General features: G+C 45.4%; 1 protein-coding gene across 2 annotated transcripts in view; it reads left to right on the forward strand.

Annotated features, from left to right (window-relative positions):
• The window catches only part of LOC138677354 (vomeronasal type-2 receptor 26-like), a 54,135-nt gene extending 38,343 nt beyond the window's left edge, over window positions 1-15,792 (forward strand). For both annotated transcript variants that reach the window (XM_069767412.1, XM_069767413.1), the window contains 2 exons: window positions 14,325-14,448; window positions 14,531-15,792. In XM_069767412.1, coding sequence (XP_069623513.1) covers window positions 14,325-14,448; window positions 14,531-15,447 — 1,041 coding nt within the window. In that variant the 3' untranslated portion in view covers window positions 15,448-15,792. The remainder of the gene's footprint in view (window positions 1-14,324; window positions 14,449-14,530) is intronic.
• Window positions 15,793-21,959: the final 6,167 nt, after the last annotated feature.

A 21,959-nucleotide genomic window follows, 5' to 3' on the forward strand; every position in this document is an offset into this window, starting at 1 on the left:
GGAATTTACTACCAGGAATCAAATTGATAGCACAATCACAATCCCTATGTGGAGGTAGAGCATCGGACTTGGGCTCTTCAAATACATCCTGATAATCAGACAAGAACTCTGGGACCTCAGAAGGGGTGGATGACGAAATCGACAAAAATGGAACATCACCATGTACCCCCTGACAACCCCAGCTGGATACCGACATGGAATTCCAATCCAATACTGGATTATGGGTTTGTAGCCATGGCAACCCCAACACGACCACATCATGCAGATTATGCAACACCAGAAAGCGAATAACTTCCTGATGTGCAGGAGCCATGCACATGGTCAGCTGGGCCCAGTATTGAGGTTTATTCTTGGCCAAAGGTGTAGCATCAATTCCTCTCAATGGAATAGGACACCGCAAAGGCTCCAAGAAAAACCCACAACGTTTAGCATAATCCAAATCCATCAGATTCAGGGCAGCGCCCGAATCCACAAACGCCATGACAGAAAACGACGACAAAGAGCATATCAAGGTAATGGACAGAAGGAATTTGGACTGTACAGTACCAATGACGGCAGACCTAGCGGACCGCCTAGTGCGCTTAGGACAATCAGAAATAGCATGAGTGGAATCACCACAGTAGAAACACAGACCATTCAGACGTCTGTATTCCTGCCGTTCAACTCTAGTCATAGTCCTATCGCACTGCATAGGCTCAGGTTTAACCTCAGGCAGTACCGCCAAATGGTGCACAGATTTACGCTCGCGCAAGCGTCGACCGATCTGAATGGCCAAAGACAAAGACTCATTCAAACCAGCAGGCATAGGAAATCCCACCATGACGTCCTTAAGAGCCTCAGAGAGACCCTTTCTGAACAAAGCTGCCAGCGCAGATTCATTCCACTGAGTGAGTACTGACCATTTCCTAAATATCTGACAATATACTTCTATATCATCCTGACCCTGGCACAAAGCCAGCAAATTTTTCTCAGCCTGATCCACTGAATTAGGCTCATCGTACAGCAATCCGAGCGCCAGGAAAAACGCATCGACACTACTCAATGCAGGGTCTCCTGGCGCAAGAGAAAATGCCCAGTCTTGAGGGTCGCCGCGCAAAAAAGAAATAATAATCAAAACCTGTTGAATAGGATTACCAGAAGAATGAGGTTTCAAGGCCAGAAATAGCTTACAATTATTTTTGAAACTTAGAAACTTAGTTCTATCTCCAAAAAACAAATCAGGAATAGGAATTCTTGGTTCTAACATAGATTTCTGATCAATAGTATCTTGAATTTTTTGTACATTTATAACGAGATTATCCATTGAAGAGCACAGACCCTGAATATCCATGTCCACACCTGTGTCCAGAATCACCCAAATGTCTAGGGGAAAAAAAAAAGTGAACACAGAGCAGAGAAAAAAAAAAAAAAAATGATGTCAGAACTTTTTCTTTCCCTCTATTGAGAATCATTAGTTTGGCTCCTTGTACTGTTATGTTTGCTAATGACAGGTGTTATGAAGGCAATCCAGAAACACAGTGTGCTTAGCAATCAGAGCGCACACAGTGATCTGACAAATACCCAAAAATACAAGAACGAGCTCTGAGACGTGGAAACTCTGTAGACTGCACACCTGATCCTATCCTAAACACAACTAAAAGCGGCTGTGGATTGCGCCTAACAACTACCTAGGCAACTCGGCACAGCCTAAGAAACTAGCTAGCCTGAAGATAGAAAAATAGGCCTGACTTGCCCCAGAGAAATTCCCCAAAGGAAAAGGCAGCCCCCCACATATAATGACTGTGAGTAAGATGAAAAGACAAAACGTAGGGATGAAATAGATTCAGCAAAGTGGGGCCCGATATTCTAGGACAGAGCGAGGACAGTAAAGCGAACTTTGCAGTCTACAAAAAACCCTAAAGCAAAACCACGCAAAGGGGGCAAAAAAAACCCACCGTGCCGAACTAACGGCACGGCGGTACACCCTTTGCGTCTCAGAGCTTCCAGCAAAACAAAAGACAAGCTGGACAGAAAAAAAGCAACAAAAAAGCAAAAAGCACTTAGCTATACAGAGCAGCAGGACACAGGAACAATCAGGAGAAGCTCAGATCCAACACTGAAACATTGACAAGGAGCAAGGATAGCAGCATCAGGCGGAGTTAAGTAATGAAGCAGTTAACGAGCTCACCAGAACACCTGAGGGAGGAAGCTCAGAAGCTGCAGTACCACTTGTGACCACAGGAGTGAATTCAGCCACAGAATTCACAACACTAACCCCTTATTGACACAACACATTTTGGGTGTTCAGAACTCAACATTTTTTTTTCTATTTTTATATTTCTACGCGAATAAACAATATCATGCTAAACAGGTATATTAACATAAAGAAATTAATGAGAAAGGTATGTTTGAAACCTTGAAGTAAGAGCAAAGAGGGCACTAGTGCCAATTAGAGTGAGGCTGTATTGGTGTATACAGGTAATAAACACCCATACAAATAGGATAATAAAAATGTAAAAATGTGCATTAGGTGGGTAATGTTAGCAATAGTCTCCAGACACATATGAGGACAGCGATAGCTGGATACTGGAAAGTAGCAGAATCAGTCATCCAAAATTTTGCAATCTTGCTTTGATTCAATATGGAAAAAAAGGTAAAAGAGTCATACCATGTGAAGAAGTCAAATCCTCAATATCCAAGGGAATAGAGGAGTGTGTTGGCATCTTCAGAACTCCGGCGCTCATTAAAATCCAGGCATTGTAGCATGTCACTGAAAAGTTTCCTTGAAAATTATATAAACCTATGTGTTTCAGGAAAAACGCAGTCTCACTTCATCAGGGTATGATAGCTGGGAGCTGCAGGATGGGTTTTTAAATATGATGGCTCTCCCCTACCCAATTGTCACAATGAGTCCAGAGTCCAGGAAAAAAAAAAGGAAGAGAAGGAGAATGGGGATTGCTCATTCTTAGAGCGTGATATTGGATAGTGAGGATAAATAAAAAATTTATATACATTGTCATAGTATATGTATTTGTGCATCTTTATTTGCAAATAGATAAAAATACCTACTACATACTTGGTACACTGGATATTACAACCTTGTATGCTCTTATTGGCCACAAAAAATGGTATAATGAGGCACAAAAAATGGCAAATACACAAATACCCAGATTAAATTTGTCATTGACAGTATCCAATTCATCTTAACCCACAATTATTTTGTGAATGATAGCCTCTTCTACCTTCAAACATGGGGGATGGCGATGGGCACTCCTTTCACTCCCAGCTATGCTAATTTATATGTGAGGAAGTGGGAATAATCATCTATATATACAGGTGGGCAATTATGTGCTAACCTACAGTAGTTTTGTGGTGTCACTTCATTGATGACATCTTTATAAGGGAAGGTTCCCAAAATGATCAATCATTTTTCCTCAAGGAATTAAACCAAAATGATTATGGCCTGCAATTTTCCGCCACTACTAACTTTTCAAATGCCCACTTTCTGGATTTATATATACAGTAGGTGTGGGCCACATCACTCTAATTATAAATTGTTGAAAAGATGTGGATTCAAACAGTTTCATACCCATAACAAGCTGCCACTTACCTTCATGGTTTCTTAACAACCCTAAAGGCCAATTTACCTGTATCCGGAGGAACTGCACAAATATAACCAATATATTTATGAGGCAAATTTTCTAAATAAGCAGTTCATATCCAAAGGATACCGCACAGATTCAGTGGAGGCCACACTAATCTAGTTCACAAAAATAAGAACCCACTATAAACTCTGGATCTACATGACCAAATTGGTCTTTTTCCTATCATTATCGAGTACCACAACCACTGTGGCAAATTTAGGCTTTATACCCAACTACTGGCACATCTTAAAACAAGATAAGATCATTGGCCAATCCCTACCAGCCCACTCTAGATTTGTTTTCAAGCGTGCACCGACTTTGGGGAATAAAATTGCACCTAGCGATACAGGAAACTCCATCTCTAATAATCAATTCTGGACCGGTTTACCTAATCAATGGGTCTTTCTATCATGTTGGTATTTCCCCTGTTGCAAATTATGCTCAATGAAAAGGTCTCATAGAAAACAGTTAACTCATTCAGAGCGGACCACGACTATACACTTAGGGACAACATCACATGAGTCACTTACGTCATTGTTTGCCCATAGAGCAAAATTATGTGGGCAGAACTAAACAAATGTTATTGATAAGAATAAAAGAGCATATTAATAAAATCAATAAAGGCTTTATGGGTCATCTATCCTGCCATGTTAAGGAAATTCACAGTCAATTCCATAGGTCCTCAATTATAGGACCCAAAGTGTTCCAAAACCGTGGCCTGGTGGCGACATTCTATTCCAGATGTCTAAAGCAGAATCCACAAGGTATTCCAACTAAACTCTTTATCCTCAAAAGGCCTGAACCATAACAATGAACTATACACCTTCAAACAAAATAGGTAGAGTTAACACTAGAGATGAGCGGATCCGTGGAAGTTTGTGTCCAGCGGGTTTGGCCGAACAGTTAAAAAAAGTTCAGTTTTGAGTACCAAAACAGTACCCAGATGCGAAACAGAACTTGAATGGGGGTCCCAAACATCCAAAGTTTGCCAAGCAGTTATGTGCATAGCAGCTCGGCAAAAATTGCTTCTGATCAGTTTTTAAGATCATTACCACCAGTCAAACAGCCGCAGTTCCCACTGTGATAGGAGGTAAAAAGTACCTCCAGTCACTGACGTAGGCTGATTGGACTACTGCTCCTATCAGCCTACGCCTGCTGCCGCTAATAACAGGAAGAGCAGGTGGCAGCTGATGGGAGTATTCATTAGCCAACGCCTGCACTCTAAATAAATAATTTAAAAAACTGTATGGGGTCCATTCTTTTTTCTGACAATCAGCCAGGCAAAACTTACAGCTGGTGCTGCAACCCTCAACTGTCAGCGTTTGCAAGGCTGGTTACAAAGGTGACATAAACCCCACAAATATGAACCCCACTTGCCACTGCTACAGGGCAAGTAGGAAGAGCCAAACAAAGTGCCAGAATTGGCGCATCTAATAGATGTGAACTTTCTGGGGTGGCTACGGGCTGCTATTTTTAGGATGGGGTGCCAATATTCATGGCCCCTTCAAGCCTGAGAATACCAACCCCCAGCTGTCTGCTTTAGCTTGCCTGGTTGTCAAAAATGGGGGAACCCCACATCGTTCTTTTTAATTATTTATTTAATTAATTAAAAAATACTGAGTGTGGACCCATCTTTTCTTAATTACAAGCCTTGCTAACGCTGACAGCTGAGAGTTGCAGCGCCCAGCTGACAGTTTCACCTCCTCTCGCTGTTATAAGCGGCAGCAAGCTTAGGCTGATGGGAGCAGTATTCCCATCAGCTCACGCCAATGACTGGTGGTAAAAAGCACATGACAGCACGAGAAACACTCGGCTGTTCTTACATATATTTTACTATTCTTTTTGGGCTCCTCTACCTCCTTCTCTTTTGCAGTTTCCACTTACAATTTCTGGGATCCCAAGTAGATACAGGTTGATGAGGCCTGTATGTGAAGTACTAGGCATTAACAAACGCCACTCACTCTGGCATGATGATATTCTGAATAAATTAACATTTAACCAATACTATATGATCCATCTTTAAGTACATGTTTTTAAATCATTTTTATATTATCGCTAAATTATTTTAACCAATGTATTTTTAATCATTGTATTTTGGAGTTCTCCCAGTCAGACGCCTCTCAATCAGCCAAACCAGATCTCCACTTTGCACTGACGAGGGGCAGTACCCCGAAACACAGTGTCTGCAAATTGAGATTCTGGTTTGGCTATTATCTCAAGTCATGTGACAAGGCTCGTTAAAGGGTCGACATTGACTGTTAGGATTGCTACTTCCAATAGGTGGCACTAGAGTTCTAGTCCTCTTCCTCTCTGAAGAGAAAATTTGCATATTTCCCAGAGGAGCATAGCGGCTTTAAGTTTCCTCACCTCGACATGCTTATCATGTCACTCTCCGCAAGGAGAAACGATAAATCTTGGATCCCGGTCAGATGCCTCTCAATCAGCCAAACCAGATCTCCACTTTGCACTGACAAGGGGCAGTACCCCGAAACACAGTGTCTGCAAATTGAGATTCTGGTTTGGCTATTATCCTAAGTCATGTGACAAGGCTCGTTAAAGAGTCGACATTGACTGTTAGGATTGCTACTTCCAATAGGTGGCACTAGAGTTCTAGTCGTCTTCCTCTCTGAAGAGACAATTTGCGGATTTCTACCTTATATTATATTATCCAAATTCCTCGCTTTCATAATTTTCAGTTTGCATAAAAGATGCACACATATACACTACAACCATGTATATATTTATGTATCCCCACTTTCCAATACCACTCTCTCAAAATGAGCAATCTCACTCCTTCACTTCTTTATTTGGGGGCGAATCTGAACTCTTTGTGACCATTGGGTGGGGTGAAATCACCATCTCTAAAAACCCATCCTGTGGCTCCTACCATCATACCGTGATGAAAGGGGACTGTGTTTTCCCCGAAACTTATAGGTTTTGACCAATGGTCACACACCGCTGACTCTTTCAGTCGCGTGTTTACCGGGGACTCTACCAGACGGAGCGCCTTGGTTCTATCATTTTCAAGGAAACCTTTCTGCGTCATGCTGCAGTGCCTGGACTTTGATGAGCTCAGGATTGCTGACAATGCCAACACACTCCTGTTTTCCCTCGGATGATGAGGATTCGACACTTTGAACCCTGTACATAGTATGGCTCTTTTACCATTTTTTTCATATTGAATCAAAGCAAGGTTGCTAAATTCTGGACGACTAAAATTCTGCTGCTTTCCATTGTAGCTTTGGTGGTCACATTTTAGGGGAAATTAAAGTATTATCTAAATGACTGTAGTCACTGTAATGAATGGGGGTGGAAAGGAACAGCAGTTCTGTCATTGTGTTTAGGATTTTATGTGTTATTTTTTCTGTTGATGATAGCATAATTTTTTTCTATACATCTAAAAAATACAGCAATATCAAATCTATATTTGATTATGTCATACTACTCTTGAACAGTATTTTTTTTATTTTTGCGTGCCATCACTTTCTAATAACCTTACTTTTTAATTATTATCTTTCCATTGAAAGAGTTTTTTTTTTTTGTTTACAAGACAATTTATTTTCATTTGCATCATTTTAGGATCATACTCCATTAATTCATTTGTATTCATTTTTATAAGTTCATTTTTGGGGGGTGTTTTACTTTGTTCACATTTAGCAGTACAAATAATATAATACGATAAATTTATCCGGCATGTTATTACAACTGCGAAAAAAAACCTAAATACCATTTTGTTCTGTTTTTATTTTATATTTCTTTGATATTCTACTATTCTACTTCACTAGGGGACTTAACCTTCACGGACTAGGTGCTGGGAGACATTGGTGAAACCTCAGGGTTTTTTTGCATATGTGAAAAAAGGGATGACAAATTAATAGAGTTAATAAGACCTGAAACATGGACCGAAACAAAAAAAGTTATTAACACATTGTTAGGGCTAGCGGAACGCACCAAATATTAAGACAGATAGAGTATGGTGCGTTCGCAGCCCGGGGTCCACCGTGCAGAGATGGAACCTGCTGCCAAGTAACGACGGACTATATGGCGGTACTCATAAGTATACACACGTGGGTTAAACTTCACCCAACGTGAAGGAAGCGATCCTGTTGCGTCACAGGACCGCGGTACCGCACATAGAGCGCGAGCAAGTAGTCAGCGAACTCAACCCCAACTAGGATTGAAGTCCGATTAGACCCTTGCTGGCACAACACCGCAACTGGGTGTGTAAGGAAACTAACGATTTTAAGGCACAAGAGTGTATGCGGTGCCGCACTGACGAACGCCACTAACCACCCAGGCTTGGGTAAGGAAAGCACAGAGGAAGTGCATGGCGCCGCACTGGCGGTCACAGCAACTGGACGCTGTAATGTGTGATTCGTGCTGTAGGCTAAGTCGGGCGCTAGATAGCAACCATACACCTTCCGCGAACAGACATTCAATAGGGTAGGGGTATCCAAGGACAACTTGCACTCACAACATACACACATTAACAATTGTACACTAGCGCATGGCCATGCGGTCATGCGTAGTTTATATAGTTGCAGCACAGGAAGTGGCCACAGAAACTTTGCCCTTCCAAGACCTGCCAAGAGGACCAATGGAATGTGCTGCAGAGCCTGAGCACATGACCCTCGATCTCCAACGGGAGATCTTGCCCTGGGCATGCTCAGTGTGTGCAGACAAGGACTTAGTCCCAGAGAAGTCCGCTCGCTGCTGCCAGCACTGACTTTAATGGCAGAAGCTGAAGAAGCAGCAGTAACTCTCTGTACAGCGTGAGACTGAGCAAGACGCTGGGACCGACGTCCCTGCTGAGCAGACTCCACTGCGGCTGGATAAGAATGGGAGACAGCAGCGGAGATGGCTCGAGATTCCCCCTGTGCAGAAGCGGGAACTCGAGACCTAACATTACCCCCCCTCCTAGGGCCCCCCCCTCCTTGGGCCTCGCTACGCTCGAAGGCAGCAATGAGCTGTGGGGCCCGAATGTTTTCAGCAGGCTCCCATGACCTGTCCTCTGGGCCATAACCCTTCCAATCCACCAGATAGAACTTTTTGCCGCGTACCACTTTGCACCCCAAAATAGCGTTCACCTTGTAATCGTCCGTAGACGAACCCGATGTCCCGGCAGATGACTCGGAAAACCGGGACATGTATACGGGTTTCAAGAGGGACACATGAAAGGTGTCGGTGATACCCAAGCGTGGAGGAAGAGCCAAACGGTAGACCACAGGATTAACTTGTTCGAGAACCTTGAAGGGACCCAAGTAGCGAGGAGCAAACTTAGTGGACTCAACTCGCAGCCTGATGTTACGGGCGGAGAGCCACACCAAGTCGCCAGGAGCAAAGGTCGGAGCGGGACGCCGATGAACATCGGCGGAGGACCTCATTCTCTCCTTGGAGGCCCGAATGGCATCCTGCGTGCGGTCCCAAATGTCCCGTGCCTCCACAGCCCAGTCTGCCACCCTGGAGTCAGCAGAAGACACAGGCATGGGCACAGGAACACGCGGATGCTGGCCGTAATTTAGGAGGAATGGAGTCTGACCGGTAGAGTCGGCTACGGCATTGTTAAGTGCAAACTCTGCCCACGGTAGCAAGGATGCCCAGTCATCCTGCCTGGCAGAAACAAAATGTCGTAAATATGTGACCAAGGTCTGGTTGGCCCTCTCTACCAACCCATTCGTCTCGGGATGATATGCCGAAGAGAGATTCAACTCAATACTGAGTAGACGACAAAGCTCTCTCCAGAATCGAGACGCAAACTGGGGACCCCGGTCACTAACAATTTTGTCTGGCATACCGTGTAGGCGAAAGATATGCTTGACGAACAAGACAGCCAACGCCCGTGCAGAAGGTAGCCGTGGAAGAGGCACCAAGTGCACCATTTTGGAAAAATGGTCGGTGATCACCCAGATAATGGTGCAGTTACGAGACTTGGGTAAGCCCACCACAAAGTCAATCCCGACCATCTCCCATGGCCTGTCCGCCACCGGCAGAGGATGAAGCAAACCAGCTGGCCGTTGCCGAGGAGTCTTGTTCTTGGCGCAAGAGTCACACGCCCGAACATACTCTGCGACATCACGAGCCATATGCGGCCACCAGTACGTCCTCGCCAGTAACTCAGATGTCCTTTTGGTACCAAAATGTCCACCCACCCTGGACGAGTGTGCCCAAGAGAGAACCTCCGGTCGCAAATTGGATGGAACAAAAGTCTTGCCCGGGGGCACAGACTCTAGCGAAACCGGGGCCACAGTTCTCAAGCTCTCGGTGGGGACAATAAGCCGAGGCTCCTCCTCCTCCTTCCGATGACACAACGGAGCGAGAGAGAGCGTCGGCCCGAATTTTCTTTTCCCCAGAAAGAAAATGGAGGGTGAAATGAAACCGGGAGAAGAATAAGGACCATCTGGCCTGGCGAGAATTCAACCGCTGGGCTGTCTGCAGGTACACCAAATTTTTATGGTCTGTGAAGACTTGGAAGGGAAAACGTGCACCCTCCAAGAGATGTCTCCACTCCGAGAAAGCCAACTTCATGGCTAGCAACTCCCTGTCCCCAATGGAATAATTCCTCTCTGCTGGTGAGAAGGTCTTGGAGAAAAAGAAGCAAGGATGCTTCCGACCTTGAGCATCCTTTTGGAAGAGGACTGCTCCAGCACCAACAGAAGAGGCATCCACCTCCATGATAAATGGCTTATCAACATCGGGGCGATGTAGGATGGGAGCGCTAGCGTAGTGTGACTTTATAGAGTTAAAGGCCTTGGAGACCTCCTCAGACCACAAATTGGGATTCGCCCCCTTCTTGGTGAGGGCAACCAAGGGAGCTACCAAAGTTGAGAAGTGCGGGATGAACTGGCGATAATAATTAATGAACCCCATAAAGCGCTGCACCGCTTTAAGAGAATGGGGTTCCTGCCAGTCCATCACAGCCTGTAGTTTGGCAGGATCCATAGCCAATCCCTGGGCAGAGATGATGTAGCCTAGGAAAGGTAAGGACTCCTGCTCAAACATACACTTCTCCAACTTGGCATAGAGGGAGTTTGCCCGTAGGAGGTCGAAGACTTTGCAAACATCTCTCCGGTGGGAGTCAATATCTGGAGAGTAGATGAGAATATCATCCAGATAGACTACGACCGAGGTGGAAAGCATATCCCGGAAGATATCGTTCACAAAGTCTTGGAAAACGGCTGGGGCATTACAGAGCCTGAAGGGCATCACCAGATATTCATAGTGCCCATCCCTGGTGTTAAAAGCCGTCTTCCATTCGTCCCCCTCACGGATGCGAATCAGGTTGTAAGCACCCCGCAGATCTAGTTTAGTAAATACCCTTGCTCCCCGAAGCCTATCGAAGAGCTCAGATATCAAGGGCAAAGGATACTTGTTCTTAACGGTGATGGCGTTAAGACCCCTGTAGTCTATGCATGGACGCAACTCTCCATTCTTCTTCTGCACGAAGAAGAACCCTGCCCTAGCAGGTGACACTGACTTCCTAATGAATCCTCTTGCCAGATTTTCCTGGATGTACTGTGACATTGCCTCCGTCTCCGGGAGAGATAGCGGATAGACTCGACCCCGGGGAGGCTCAGCACCAGGCAAGAGATCAATAGGACAGTCATAGGGGCGATGGAGCGGAAGGATCTCCGCCGCCTTTTTGGAGAACACGTCTGCATAAGACCAATACTGCTTGGGGAGAGAGGAAAGATCTGCGGGTACCTCTGTAGTAGCAATCTGAACGCACTCCCTCTGACACCTACCCCCACAAGATTCACCCCATCCCAGAATTCTGCCTGAGGACCACTCGATATGAGGAGAGTTGTACCGTAGCCAAGGTATTCCCAACAGGACCTCATCAATTCCCTCAGGAATGACGAGCAGAGATATAATCTCCTGATGAGATGGCGACATGGACAGAGTAAAAGGGATCGTCTGGTGTGTTATATGTGAGGGCAGTGTCGACCCATTCACCACTCGTACCGTTACTGGTTGAGCTAGCATAACCAGGGGTATTGCGTGACGTTGGGCGAAGGCAAAAGACATAAAATTGCCCTCCGCCCCAGAATCCACGCAGAGCTCTACCGAGTGGGAGAATGAGCCTATAGTAATTGTCCCCTTAAAGAACAATTTAGAGGCAAACATCGCCGTGTTTAGTGTACCTCCACCTACTACCACTAAACGCTGACGTTTCCTCAATCGCTGAGAACATCTGGTGGCTAGATGTCCTGACTGCTGGCAAACATGACAGACCTTGAGTGCACAAGCGGTCCGGGACTTAGATCCCGCTTGTGACACTTTCCTGGCCTCATGTGACTCAGGAACCAGGACCGGAGATTCCAGAGGTTTGGCGAAGGTAGGAGCCAGATGAAACCTCTGTCTACACTGGGCTCGCTCTAACCTCCGCTCGTTAAAACGGAGGTCAATTCGAGTGGAGACAGTTATTAACTCCTCCAGTGTGGCAGGAATCTCCCTAGTGGCCAGAGCGTCCTTAACGTGGTCAGCCAGGCCCCTCCAAAATATGGGGATAAGAGCTTTATCCGACCAATCCAGCTCAGAAGCTAAAGTGCAGAATTGGACGGTGAATTGACTGACCAAGGACTCACCCTGAGTTAATGCCAGCAGTTGGAGCCCCGTATCATGGGTGACTTGAGGTCCTAAAAAGACCTGTTTCAGAGTGCTCAGAAACAGCGGAGCACTCTGCACCACATGATCACCACGCTCCCACAGCGGCGTAGCCCATTCCAACGCCCTGTCCGACAAAAGAGACACTATAAATCCCACCTTAGCCCGCTCTGTGGGAAAACGTGTAGCCAGGAGCTCGAGATGAATAGAGCACTGACTCACAAATCCCCTACAAAACTTGCTATCACCAGAAAATTTTTCTGGCAGCGGGAGGCGAGAAAATGTCGGAGCAGGGGTGGCAATGGACAGGGTTGCTGCAGCCACGCTAGCAGCCTGTACAGCAACTGCGGTAACATCCACAGCTGAGGTTGCGCTCTCAAGAGCCGCCAACCTACCCTCCAGCTGCTGGATATACCGCAAGGATTGCTGTTTGTCCGTCATTACTAGCCAGACCCTGGCGCTAGTGTAATGTTAGGGCTAGCGGAACGCACCAAATATTAAGACAGATAGAGTATGGTGCGTTCGCAGCCCGGGGTCCACCGTGCAGAGATGGAACCTGCTGCCAAGTAACGACGGACTATATGGCGGTACTCATAAGTATACACACGTGGGTTAAACTTCACCCAACGTGAAGGAAGCGATCCTGTTGCGTCACAGGACCACGGTACAGCACATAGAGCGCGAGCAAGTAGTCAGCGAACTCAACCCCAACTAGGATTGAAGTCCGATTAGACCCTTGCTGGCATAACACCGCAACTGGGTGTGTAAGGAAACTAAATAGCAATATTAAGGCACAAGAGTGCATGCGGTGCCGCACTGACAAACGCCACTAACCACCCAGGCTTGGGTAAGGAAAGCACAGAGGAAGTGCACAGCGCCGTACTGGCGGTCACAGCAACTGGACACTGTAATGTGTGATTCGTGCTGTAGGCTAAGTCGGGCGCTAGATAGCAACCATACACCTTCCGCGAACAGACATTTAATAGGGTAGGGGTATCCAAGGACGACTTGCACTCACAACATACACACATTAACAATTGTACACTAGCGCATGGCCGTGCGGTCATGCGTAGTTTATATAGTTGCAGCACAGGAAGTGGCCACAGAAACTTTGCCCTTCCAAGACCTGCCAAGAGGACCAATGGAATGTGCTGCAGAGCCTGAGCACATGACCCTCGATCTCCAACGGGAGATCTTGCCCTGGGCATGCTCAGTGTGTGCAGACAAGGACTTAGTCCCAGAGAAGTCCGCTCGCTGCTGACCAGCACTGACTTTAATGGCAGAAGCTGAAGAAGCAGCAGTAACTCTCTGTACAGCGTGAGACTGAGCAAGACGCTGGGACCGACGTCCCTGCTGAGCAGACTCCACTGCGGCTGGATAAGAATAGGAGACCGCAGCGGAGATGGCTCGAGATTCCCCCTGTGCAGAAGCGGGAACCCGAGACCTAACACACATGGAGGAAAAACGGTCCGCAAACTGACCCAGTTGTTACGCATGCAGGTGAAACACGTGGATCAAGGGCCCATTGTGCCACCACTGGGCCAGGTTCATAGCTAAGCGGCTGCCTGGTTTTCATTGGAGCTCCTGATAGTGGACTCAGGTTTGAGCTGCAGGTAGCCACCAGGTAATACTCCTAGGTAGTTTTCAGTAATGCAGCTGCTTATTCCAAAAGGGGCAGGATCGCAGTCATGGTCAAGGACTAGGAGTCACAGGGAGGACTGAATTCAGAACCTGTTCAATCAGTACGTTTCAGTATCACCGGACAGTTACGGCTTCAGGATTAAGATAACACAGGTGAAGCTTCACGGTTCAGGTACCGCCGGTGTGACTACAGAACTCAGGTACCACCTGTGAGGCTTCATGGTTCAGAATCTGCCTCTTAGGTCTGTAAAACCACATGGTTACCAAAATTGTGAGAGCCATTGCAGCATACCAACTCCATCCCTGTACAGTAACGGTACCTGCTCCCCATGCTATAATATGCCTCCACATCAAATATTCTATTTTGATAAACGTAAAAGTTTCACTGATTTCTAAAATGCAGTATTATATTTCTACAAGGTATATAACATTATTTATCCTTTTATTTTTTTCTAGGCTCCAGTCTCAAGATGCAGTGAAAGTTGTCCACCAGGCTCCAGAAAAACTTCCATTCCAGGACAACCAAGCTGCTGCTTCAAATGTGTTCCCTGCTCACAAGGAGAAATATCTAATGGAACGGGTATGTCTCCTATTAAATTTTTATTATAAATATTAATATAAAAGCGTACAACATGTAAAAAAAATGTTACATCTCTTCTCAGATGCAACCGATTGTTCTAAATGTCCATGGAATAAGTGGCCAAGCGATGAAAGAGACAGATGTCTACAAAAACCAATTGAATACCTCTCCTATGAAGAGACGTTGGGCATCACATTGGCATCCACCAGTATAGCATCATCTTTTGTGCCTATAGCTATTTTAGGACTACTCATTTGCAATAAGACCACCCCCATTGTTCGTGCCAACAACTACACCATCAGTTGTCTTCTTCTGATCTGTTTGTCCCTTTGTTTTCTGTGCTCCCTGGAATTCATCGGCTATCCAGAAAGGCTAAAATGCCTTCTACATGAAATGGCCTTTGGCTTGATATTTGCATTATGTGTTTCTTGCATTTTGGCCAAAACTATCTTAGTTATGATTGCATTTAGGGCTACTAAACCCAACAGTGATTTACAGAGATGGACCAGTCCTCAGGTCTCCTACCTGGTAATCTGTGTAGGAACTGTCATTCAGATAGTTATCTGTATAATGTGGCTTATTTTTTCTCCTCCTTTCCCTGAATATAACTTAAAAGCTAAGTCTGGAGTCCTAATTATTGAATGTAATCGAGGCTCATCCACGGCATATTGGTTGACTTTAGGATATCTAAGTTTCTTGGCTCTAACTAGTTGCCTTGTTGCTTTCTTGGCAAGACAACTTCCAGATAGATTCAATGAGGCCAAGTTCATCACTTTCAGCATGCTGGCATTCCTCACAGTGTGGGTGTCTTTCATTCCAGCTTCACTAAGTACAAGTGGTAAATACACTGTGGCGATGGAGATCTTTGCAATAATGGCTTCTAGTTGGGCCATTCTCTGCTGCATGTTTTTTCCTAAATGTTATGTTATTCTGTTTCAACCACAAGTTAATTCCCGAAAACACCTTTTTACAAAGCGTACCATGCCAAACCTCACATAAGATAGTTTTGTATCACATAATGGTCTGTCTGTATTCTTCATAATTTTTTTTTAACCATGTTATTAAAAGTTCTTAGAAAAAAAGTGGTGGTTGGTGTTAAGGCTTGCGGAACGCACCAAATAATTATAAGGATGGTATAAGGTGCGTTCGCAGTCCGGGGTCCACCGTGCAGAGATGGAACCTGCTGCTGAGTAATGACGGACTATATGGTGGTATAATGTGGATACACACACGGGTTAGCTTCACCCGGTATGAAGGAAGCGAACCCTGTTGCGTTACAGGGCTGTGGTATCGCACAAAGAGCACAAGCAAAGAGTCACAGAACTCTGTCCCAAGACTCAGGGAAAGAGATTTTTTAGACCTCTTGTGCGCGACACCGCTACTTGGGTATCAGAGATTAATAGAACTAATCATTTTCTGCACAAGAGTGCGTGCAGTGCCACTCTGGCGGATGCCACTAACCACCCTGACTTGGGCCAGGAAAGCGCTCTATTAGTGCACGGTGCTGCACTGGCGGCCACTGCTATCAGACGCTGTATCATGTGCTAGCTGTGCGGGATAGCACTGTCAGGCACTAGGTAGCTTCCACCATTCGCGAACAGACAACAACACTAGGGATGGGAATGATTCGGAGCTTTTATCCATTGACAGGCATACATCCACACACACATGATAATAAGTTTACACTAGCGCATGGCCGTGCAGCCATGCAAACCTTTTATAGCGGAAGCTCTCCAGGACCTTCCTAGTGGTCCAATAGGAGCTGCTACAGGACCTGAGCATGTGACCCCCAACCTACAATGAGAGGTTGTCCCATGGGCATGCTCAGAAGAAGAACAACAGGACTATGTCCCAGGGATGCCCGCTTGCCACTGATCAGTGCTGGTTACAATGGCTGAGCCTGGAAGGACAGCAGTAACCAGCTGCACAGTATAAGCTTGAACCAGATGCTGGGACCGACGTCTCTGCTGAGCAGACTCCACTGCGGCTGGAGGAGAATGGGAGATTGCAGCAGAGATGATTCGAGATTCCCCCTGTACAGCGGCGGGAACTCGACACCTAACAGTTTGTAATTAAGGAAGCTTATGTTTAACAGCATCTAAACTCTTACATTATGTAAGCTAGAGATGATTGACATTGAGGACCTAACAGTATGTGGACCTAATATTTTCCAAAACCTATATTAATGACAGCTAGATAGTTGAAATATAATATTTAATTCCTTAGAGTAGAGCTGAGCAAATTGATTTTAATAAAACAATTTGATTCCAAATAAAATCATATACATTTCCCCTAAAATTCAGATTCTAATAAATCCAAATTTTTGGAGATTCGAGATGTTCAAATCAAGCAAAAGGGTGTCCATGGGCCAGAATTTTTGCTTGATTCAGAGGGCTAGTAAGGGTTGTCTTTCCATTACACTGGTTAACACATAAAAATCATCAGCAAAGGTAATATGTCAGTTTTATGGAGTTTGACGTCCCGATTCCAAAAATATGCTTAGTTTTGCTCTATCACATAAAGTTTCTGAGATTGAAGTATTTTTGTTATGTTATTTCTTCATTTTCAATGTATGTGGTTTTTCCAATGTTATTCCCATTTCTTTGCTCGTCTTACTTAATTGTGAATTTTCTTACAGGGACAACATTAGTAAAGGTTTTAGTGAGTTTTATGGGAAGGAGTATTGACAGTGCTGTCAACCAATGACTGCTTCTTGGAAAGTCACATGCTATGGGGAGGCGCTAACTGTTATGAGGCGGTAAGATTTGGGTCAGTCAGAAAAGGATGGTGATGGCAGTAAGGACTGGTATTTGAGAGTGACAGAAGACCGGCCTCTACAGGGATCTGAGCCCTGCCACAGGGAGATAGCAGGGAAGGCAGCGGACAGCCGCCATTGTGAGAGGATTTTCACTGCATTTCTGGGAGGGGAAGTATCCTCAGAGGGAAGAAAACAGCTCAGCCACTGAGGTGTAACTGAGTGAGGGTCTCCACATAGAGAGAACCTGAAAGCCACCGATATCACACTGAGAAACTGCCTGTCTGCAAATGTTAATTTGTAAGGAATAAGCTGACCCGCTTACCTCACAACTGTATATAGTTATCTACCAGATTACCTCCAGTAAAATCAGTTCTAAATACAAGCTGCCTCTGTCATCTCTGGGGAATATCTACATATAGGTGGTCGGATTACTGCTGAACCCCCCCCCCCCCCCCTACACACACACACACACACACACATTGACCTGGATGACATCAGGAACCAGGGCATTGCAACCTGATGCTAAAGAGCAATCTATTAGAAAAGAAGAAAATACCAGTTGCTATTGGTTGACTAAAAGACAGAAAAGTTGCACTTGTTTGGCCTTGTTGATTCCCATTATTGTTTATTTCCCCCAAACCTACTCCTGAGTGAGTGAAGTTGGATTGACGGTGATCACTCAATCGCTATACTGGGATTACCAGCGTGGCTAAGGCATGTATAATAAGGTGGCATCTACCACCAGAGTCTAAAAGTTAAAGAGAGTAGGAGAATAGAAGAAAATGTGCCTACTATGGAGCATATAGGGAAAGCATGAATGGTGTAAGATCATAAGTTATCCCGTTGCACTGAAAATACAAAAGCAGCAAAGAATCCCATTGGCCAGCGACATAAGAACTGTTTAATGTAACAGATGAGCATTATTGAAAAGCCTCAGTCATTTTAAAATAACTTTTAGAGATTGGAGAAATGTATAATATTTACATCTACATAATACTGTCACGAAGTGACTGTCCTGGTGTAACACAACCTGACGGGTCGGTCACAAAATGATGGAACACACAAGGGTACACCGGGGACTGTTGTGAATTCTGTGGTCAAGCTCCCTCCTGTGGTCGTGAGTGGTACTTCGGCTGGTTCTGTCCATGAGCTTCCTCTGGTGGATGTGAGTGGGGCTGCGGCTTCTGAGTTTCCTTCCTCAGGTGACGAGGTTAAGTCGGTTAGGTGCTGCTCTATTTAACTCCACCTAGTTCTTTGTTCCTAGCTTCCAGTCAATGTTCCAGTATTGGTCTTGATCTCTCCTGGATCGTTCTTGTGGCCTGTCTGCCCTGCATAAGCTAAGTTCTGCTTGTGTTACTTTTGTTTGCTATTTTTTCTGTCCAGCTTGCTATATTGGTTTGTCTTGCTTGCTGGAAGCTCTGGGACGCAGAGGGAGCACCTCCGTACCGTTAGTCGGTGCGGAGGGTCTTTTTGCGCCCTCTGCGTGGTTGTTTGTAGGTTTTTGTGCTGACCGCAAAGCTATCTTTCCTATCCTCGGTCTATTCAGTAAGTCAGGCCTCACTTTGCTAAAATCTATTTCATCTCTGTGTTTGTATTTTCATCTTTACTCACAGTCATTATATGTGGGGGGTTGCCTTTTCCTTTGGAGAATTTCTCTGAGGCAAGGTAGGCTTGTTTTTCTATCTTCAGGGCTAGCTAGTTTCTCAGGCTGTGCCCGAAGCGCCTAGGTCTGGTCAGGAGCGCTCCACGGCTACCTCTACTGTGGTGTGATAGGATTAGGGATTGCGGTCAGCAGAGTTCCCATGTCTCAGAGCTCGTCCTATGTTATTAGTAACTATCAGGTCATTTTCAGTGCTCTTAACCACCAGGTCCATTGTGGTTCTAAATCACCAGTTCATAACAGTACTGGAGGCCCAAAGTACTAATGCTTCTCAATAGAGGGAAAGGAGAAGTTCTGAGACCATTTTTTTTTCTCTGCACTGTGTTTTGTCTTTCCTTTCCCCTAGACATTTGGGTTGTTCAGGACACAGGTGTAGTGATGGACATTAAAGGTCTGTCTTCTTGTGTGGATCATCTCACTGCAAGAGTACAAAAAATTCATGACATTGTGGTTCAGAAATCTATGTTAGAACCTAGAATTCCTATTCCTGATTTATTTTCTGGAGATAGAGCTAAGTTTCTGAATTTCAAAAATTATTGCAAACTGTTTCTGGCTTTGAAACCCCGCTCCTCTGGTGACCCAGTACAACAAGTTAAGATCATTATTTCTTTATTACGTGGCGACCCTCAAGACTGGGCATTTTCCCTTGCGCCAGAAGATCCTGCATTATGTGATATTGATGCGTTTTTTCTGGCGCTCGGATTGCTTTATGATGAACCTAATTCAGTGGATCAGGCAGAGAAAAATTTGCTGGCTCTGTGTCAGGGTCAGGATGAGGTAGAGATATATTGTCAGAAGTTTAGGAGGTGGTCTGTGCTCACTCAATGGAATGAATGTGCGCTGGCAGCAATTTTCTGAAAGGGTCTCTCTGAAGCCCTTAAGGATGTCATGGTTGGATTTCCTATGCCTGCTGGTCTGAATGAGTCTATGTCTTTGGCCATTCAGATCGATCGACGCTTACGTGAGCGTAAATCTGTGCACCATTTGGCGGTATTATCTGAGCATAAACCTGAACCTATGCAATGTGATAGGACTTTGACCAGAGCTGAACGGCAAGAACACAGACGTCGGAATGGGCTGTGTTTTTACTGTGGTGATTCCACTCATGCTATCTCCGATTGTCCTAAGTGCACTAAGCGGTTCGCTAGGTCTGCCACCATTGGTACGGTACAGTCGAAATTTCTTTTGTCCGTTACTTTGATCTGCTCTTTGTCATCCTATTCTGTCATGGCATTTGTGGATTCAGGCGCTGCCCTGAATTTGATGGACTTGGAGTATGCTAGGCGCTGTGGGTTTTTCTTGGAGCCCTTGCAGTTTCCTATTCCATTGAGAGGAATTGATGCTACGCCTTTGGCCAAGAATAAGCCCCAGTACTGGACCCAATTGACCATGTGCATGGCTCCTGCCCATCAGGAGGATATTCGCTTTTTGGTGTTGCATAATCTGCATGATGTGGTCGTGTTGGGGTTGCCATGGCTACAAGTCCATAACCCAGTATTGGATTGGAAATCTATGTCTGTGTCCAGCTGGGGTTGTCAGGGGGTACATGGTGATGATCCATTTCTGTCTATTTCATCATCCACCCCTTCTGAGGTCCCAGAGTTCTTGTCGGATTACCGGGATGTATTTGATGAGCCCAAGTCCAATGCCCTACCTCCGCATAGGGATTGCGATTGTGCTATCGATTTGATTCCTGGTAGTAAGTTTCCTAAATGTCGACTGTTTAATTTGTCTGTGCCTGAGCACGCCGCTATGCGGAGTTACGTAAAGGAATCCTTGGAGAAGGGTCATATTCGCCCGTCATCGTCGCCATTGGGAGCAGGGTTCTTTTTTGTGGCCAAGAAGGATGGTTCGTTGAGACCTTGTATTGATTACCGCCTTCTAAATAAAATCACGGTCAAATTTCAGTACCCCTTGCCACTGCTGTCTGATTTGTTTGCTCGGATTAAGGGGGCTAGTTGGTTCACCAAGATAAATCTTCGTGGTGCGTATAATCTTGTGCGTATTAAACAGGGCGATGAATGGAAAACAGCATTTAATACGCCCGAGGGCCATTTTGAGCACCTGGTTATGCCATTCGGGCTTTCCAATGCTCCATCAGTATTTCAGTCCTTTATGCATGACATCTTCCGAGAGTACATGGATAAATACCTGATTGTATACTTGGATGATATTTTGGTCTTCTCGGATGATTGGGAGTCTCACGTGAAGCAGGTCAGAATGGTGTTCCAGGTCCTGCGTGTGAATTCTTTGTTTGTGAAGGGGTCAAAGTGTCTCTTTGGTGTTCAGAAGGTTTCATTTTTGGGGTTCATTTTTTCCCCTTCTACTATCGAGATGGATCCTGTTAAAGTTCAGGCCATTTATGATTGGACTCAGCCAACATCTCTGAAGAGTCTACAAAAGTTCCTGGGCTTTGCTAATTTTTATCGTCGCTTCATCAATAACTTTTCTAGTATTGCTAAACCGTTGACTGATTTAACCAAGAAGGGTGCTGATGTGGTCAATTGGTCTTCTGCTGCTGTGGAAGCTTTTCAGGAGTTGAAGCGTCGTTTTTCTTCTGCCCCTGTATTGTGCCAGCCTGATGTTTCGCTCCCGTTCCAGGTCGAGGTTGATGCTTCTGAGATTGGAGCAGGGGCTGTTTTGTCACAAAGAAGTTCTGATGGCTCAGTGATGAAACCGTGTGCTTCTTTTCCAGGAAGTTTTCGCCTGCTGAGCGTAATTATGATGTTGGCAATCGAGAGTTGCTGGTCATGAAGTGGCCATTTAAGGAGTGGCGTCATTGGCTTGAAGGAGCTAAGCATCGCGTGGTGGTCTTGACTGATCACAAGAACTTGACTTATCTTGAGTCTGCCAAACGGTTGAATCCTAGACAGGCTCGTTGGTCGCTGTTTTTCTCCCGTTTTGACTTTGTGGTTTCGTACCTTCCGGGCTCTAAGAATGTGAAGGCGGATGCCCTGTCTAGGAGTTTTGTGCCCGACTCTCCGGGTTTGCCTGAGCCGGCGGGTATTCTCAAAGAGGGGTTAATTTTGTCTGCCATCTCCCCTGATTTGCAGCAGACAAAATTTGTTGCGGAGATACGTGGAACCTGTGGTT

This window comes from Ranitomeya imitator, chromosome 4 (genome assembly GCF_032444005.1).
Source record: "Ranitomeya imitator isolate aRanImi1 chromosome 4, aRanImi1.pri, whole genome shotgun sequence".
Classification (NCBI taxonomy): Eukaryota; Metazoa; Chordata; class Amphibia; order Anura; family Dendrobatidae; genus Ranitomeya; species Ranitomeya imitator.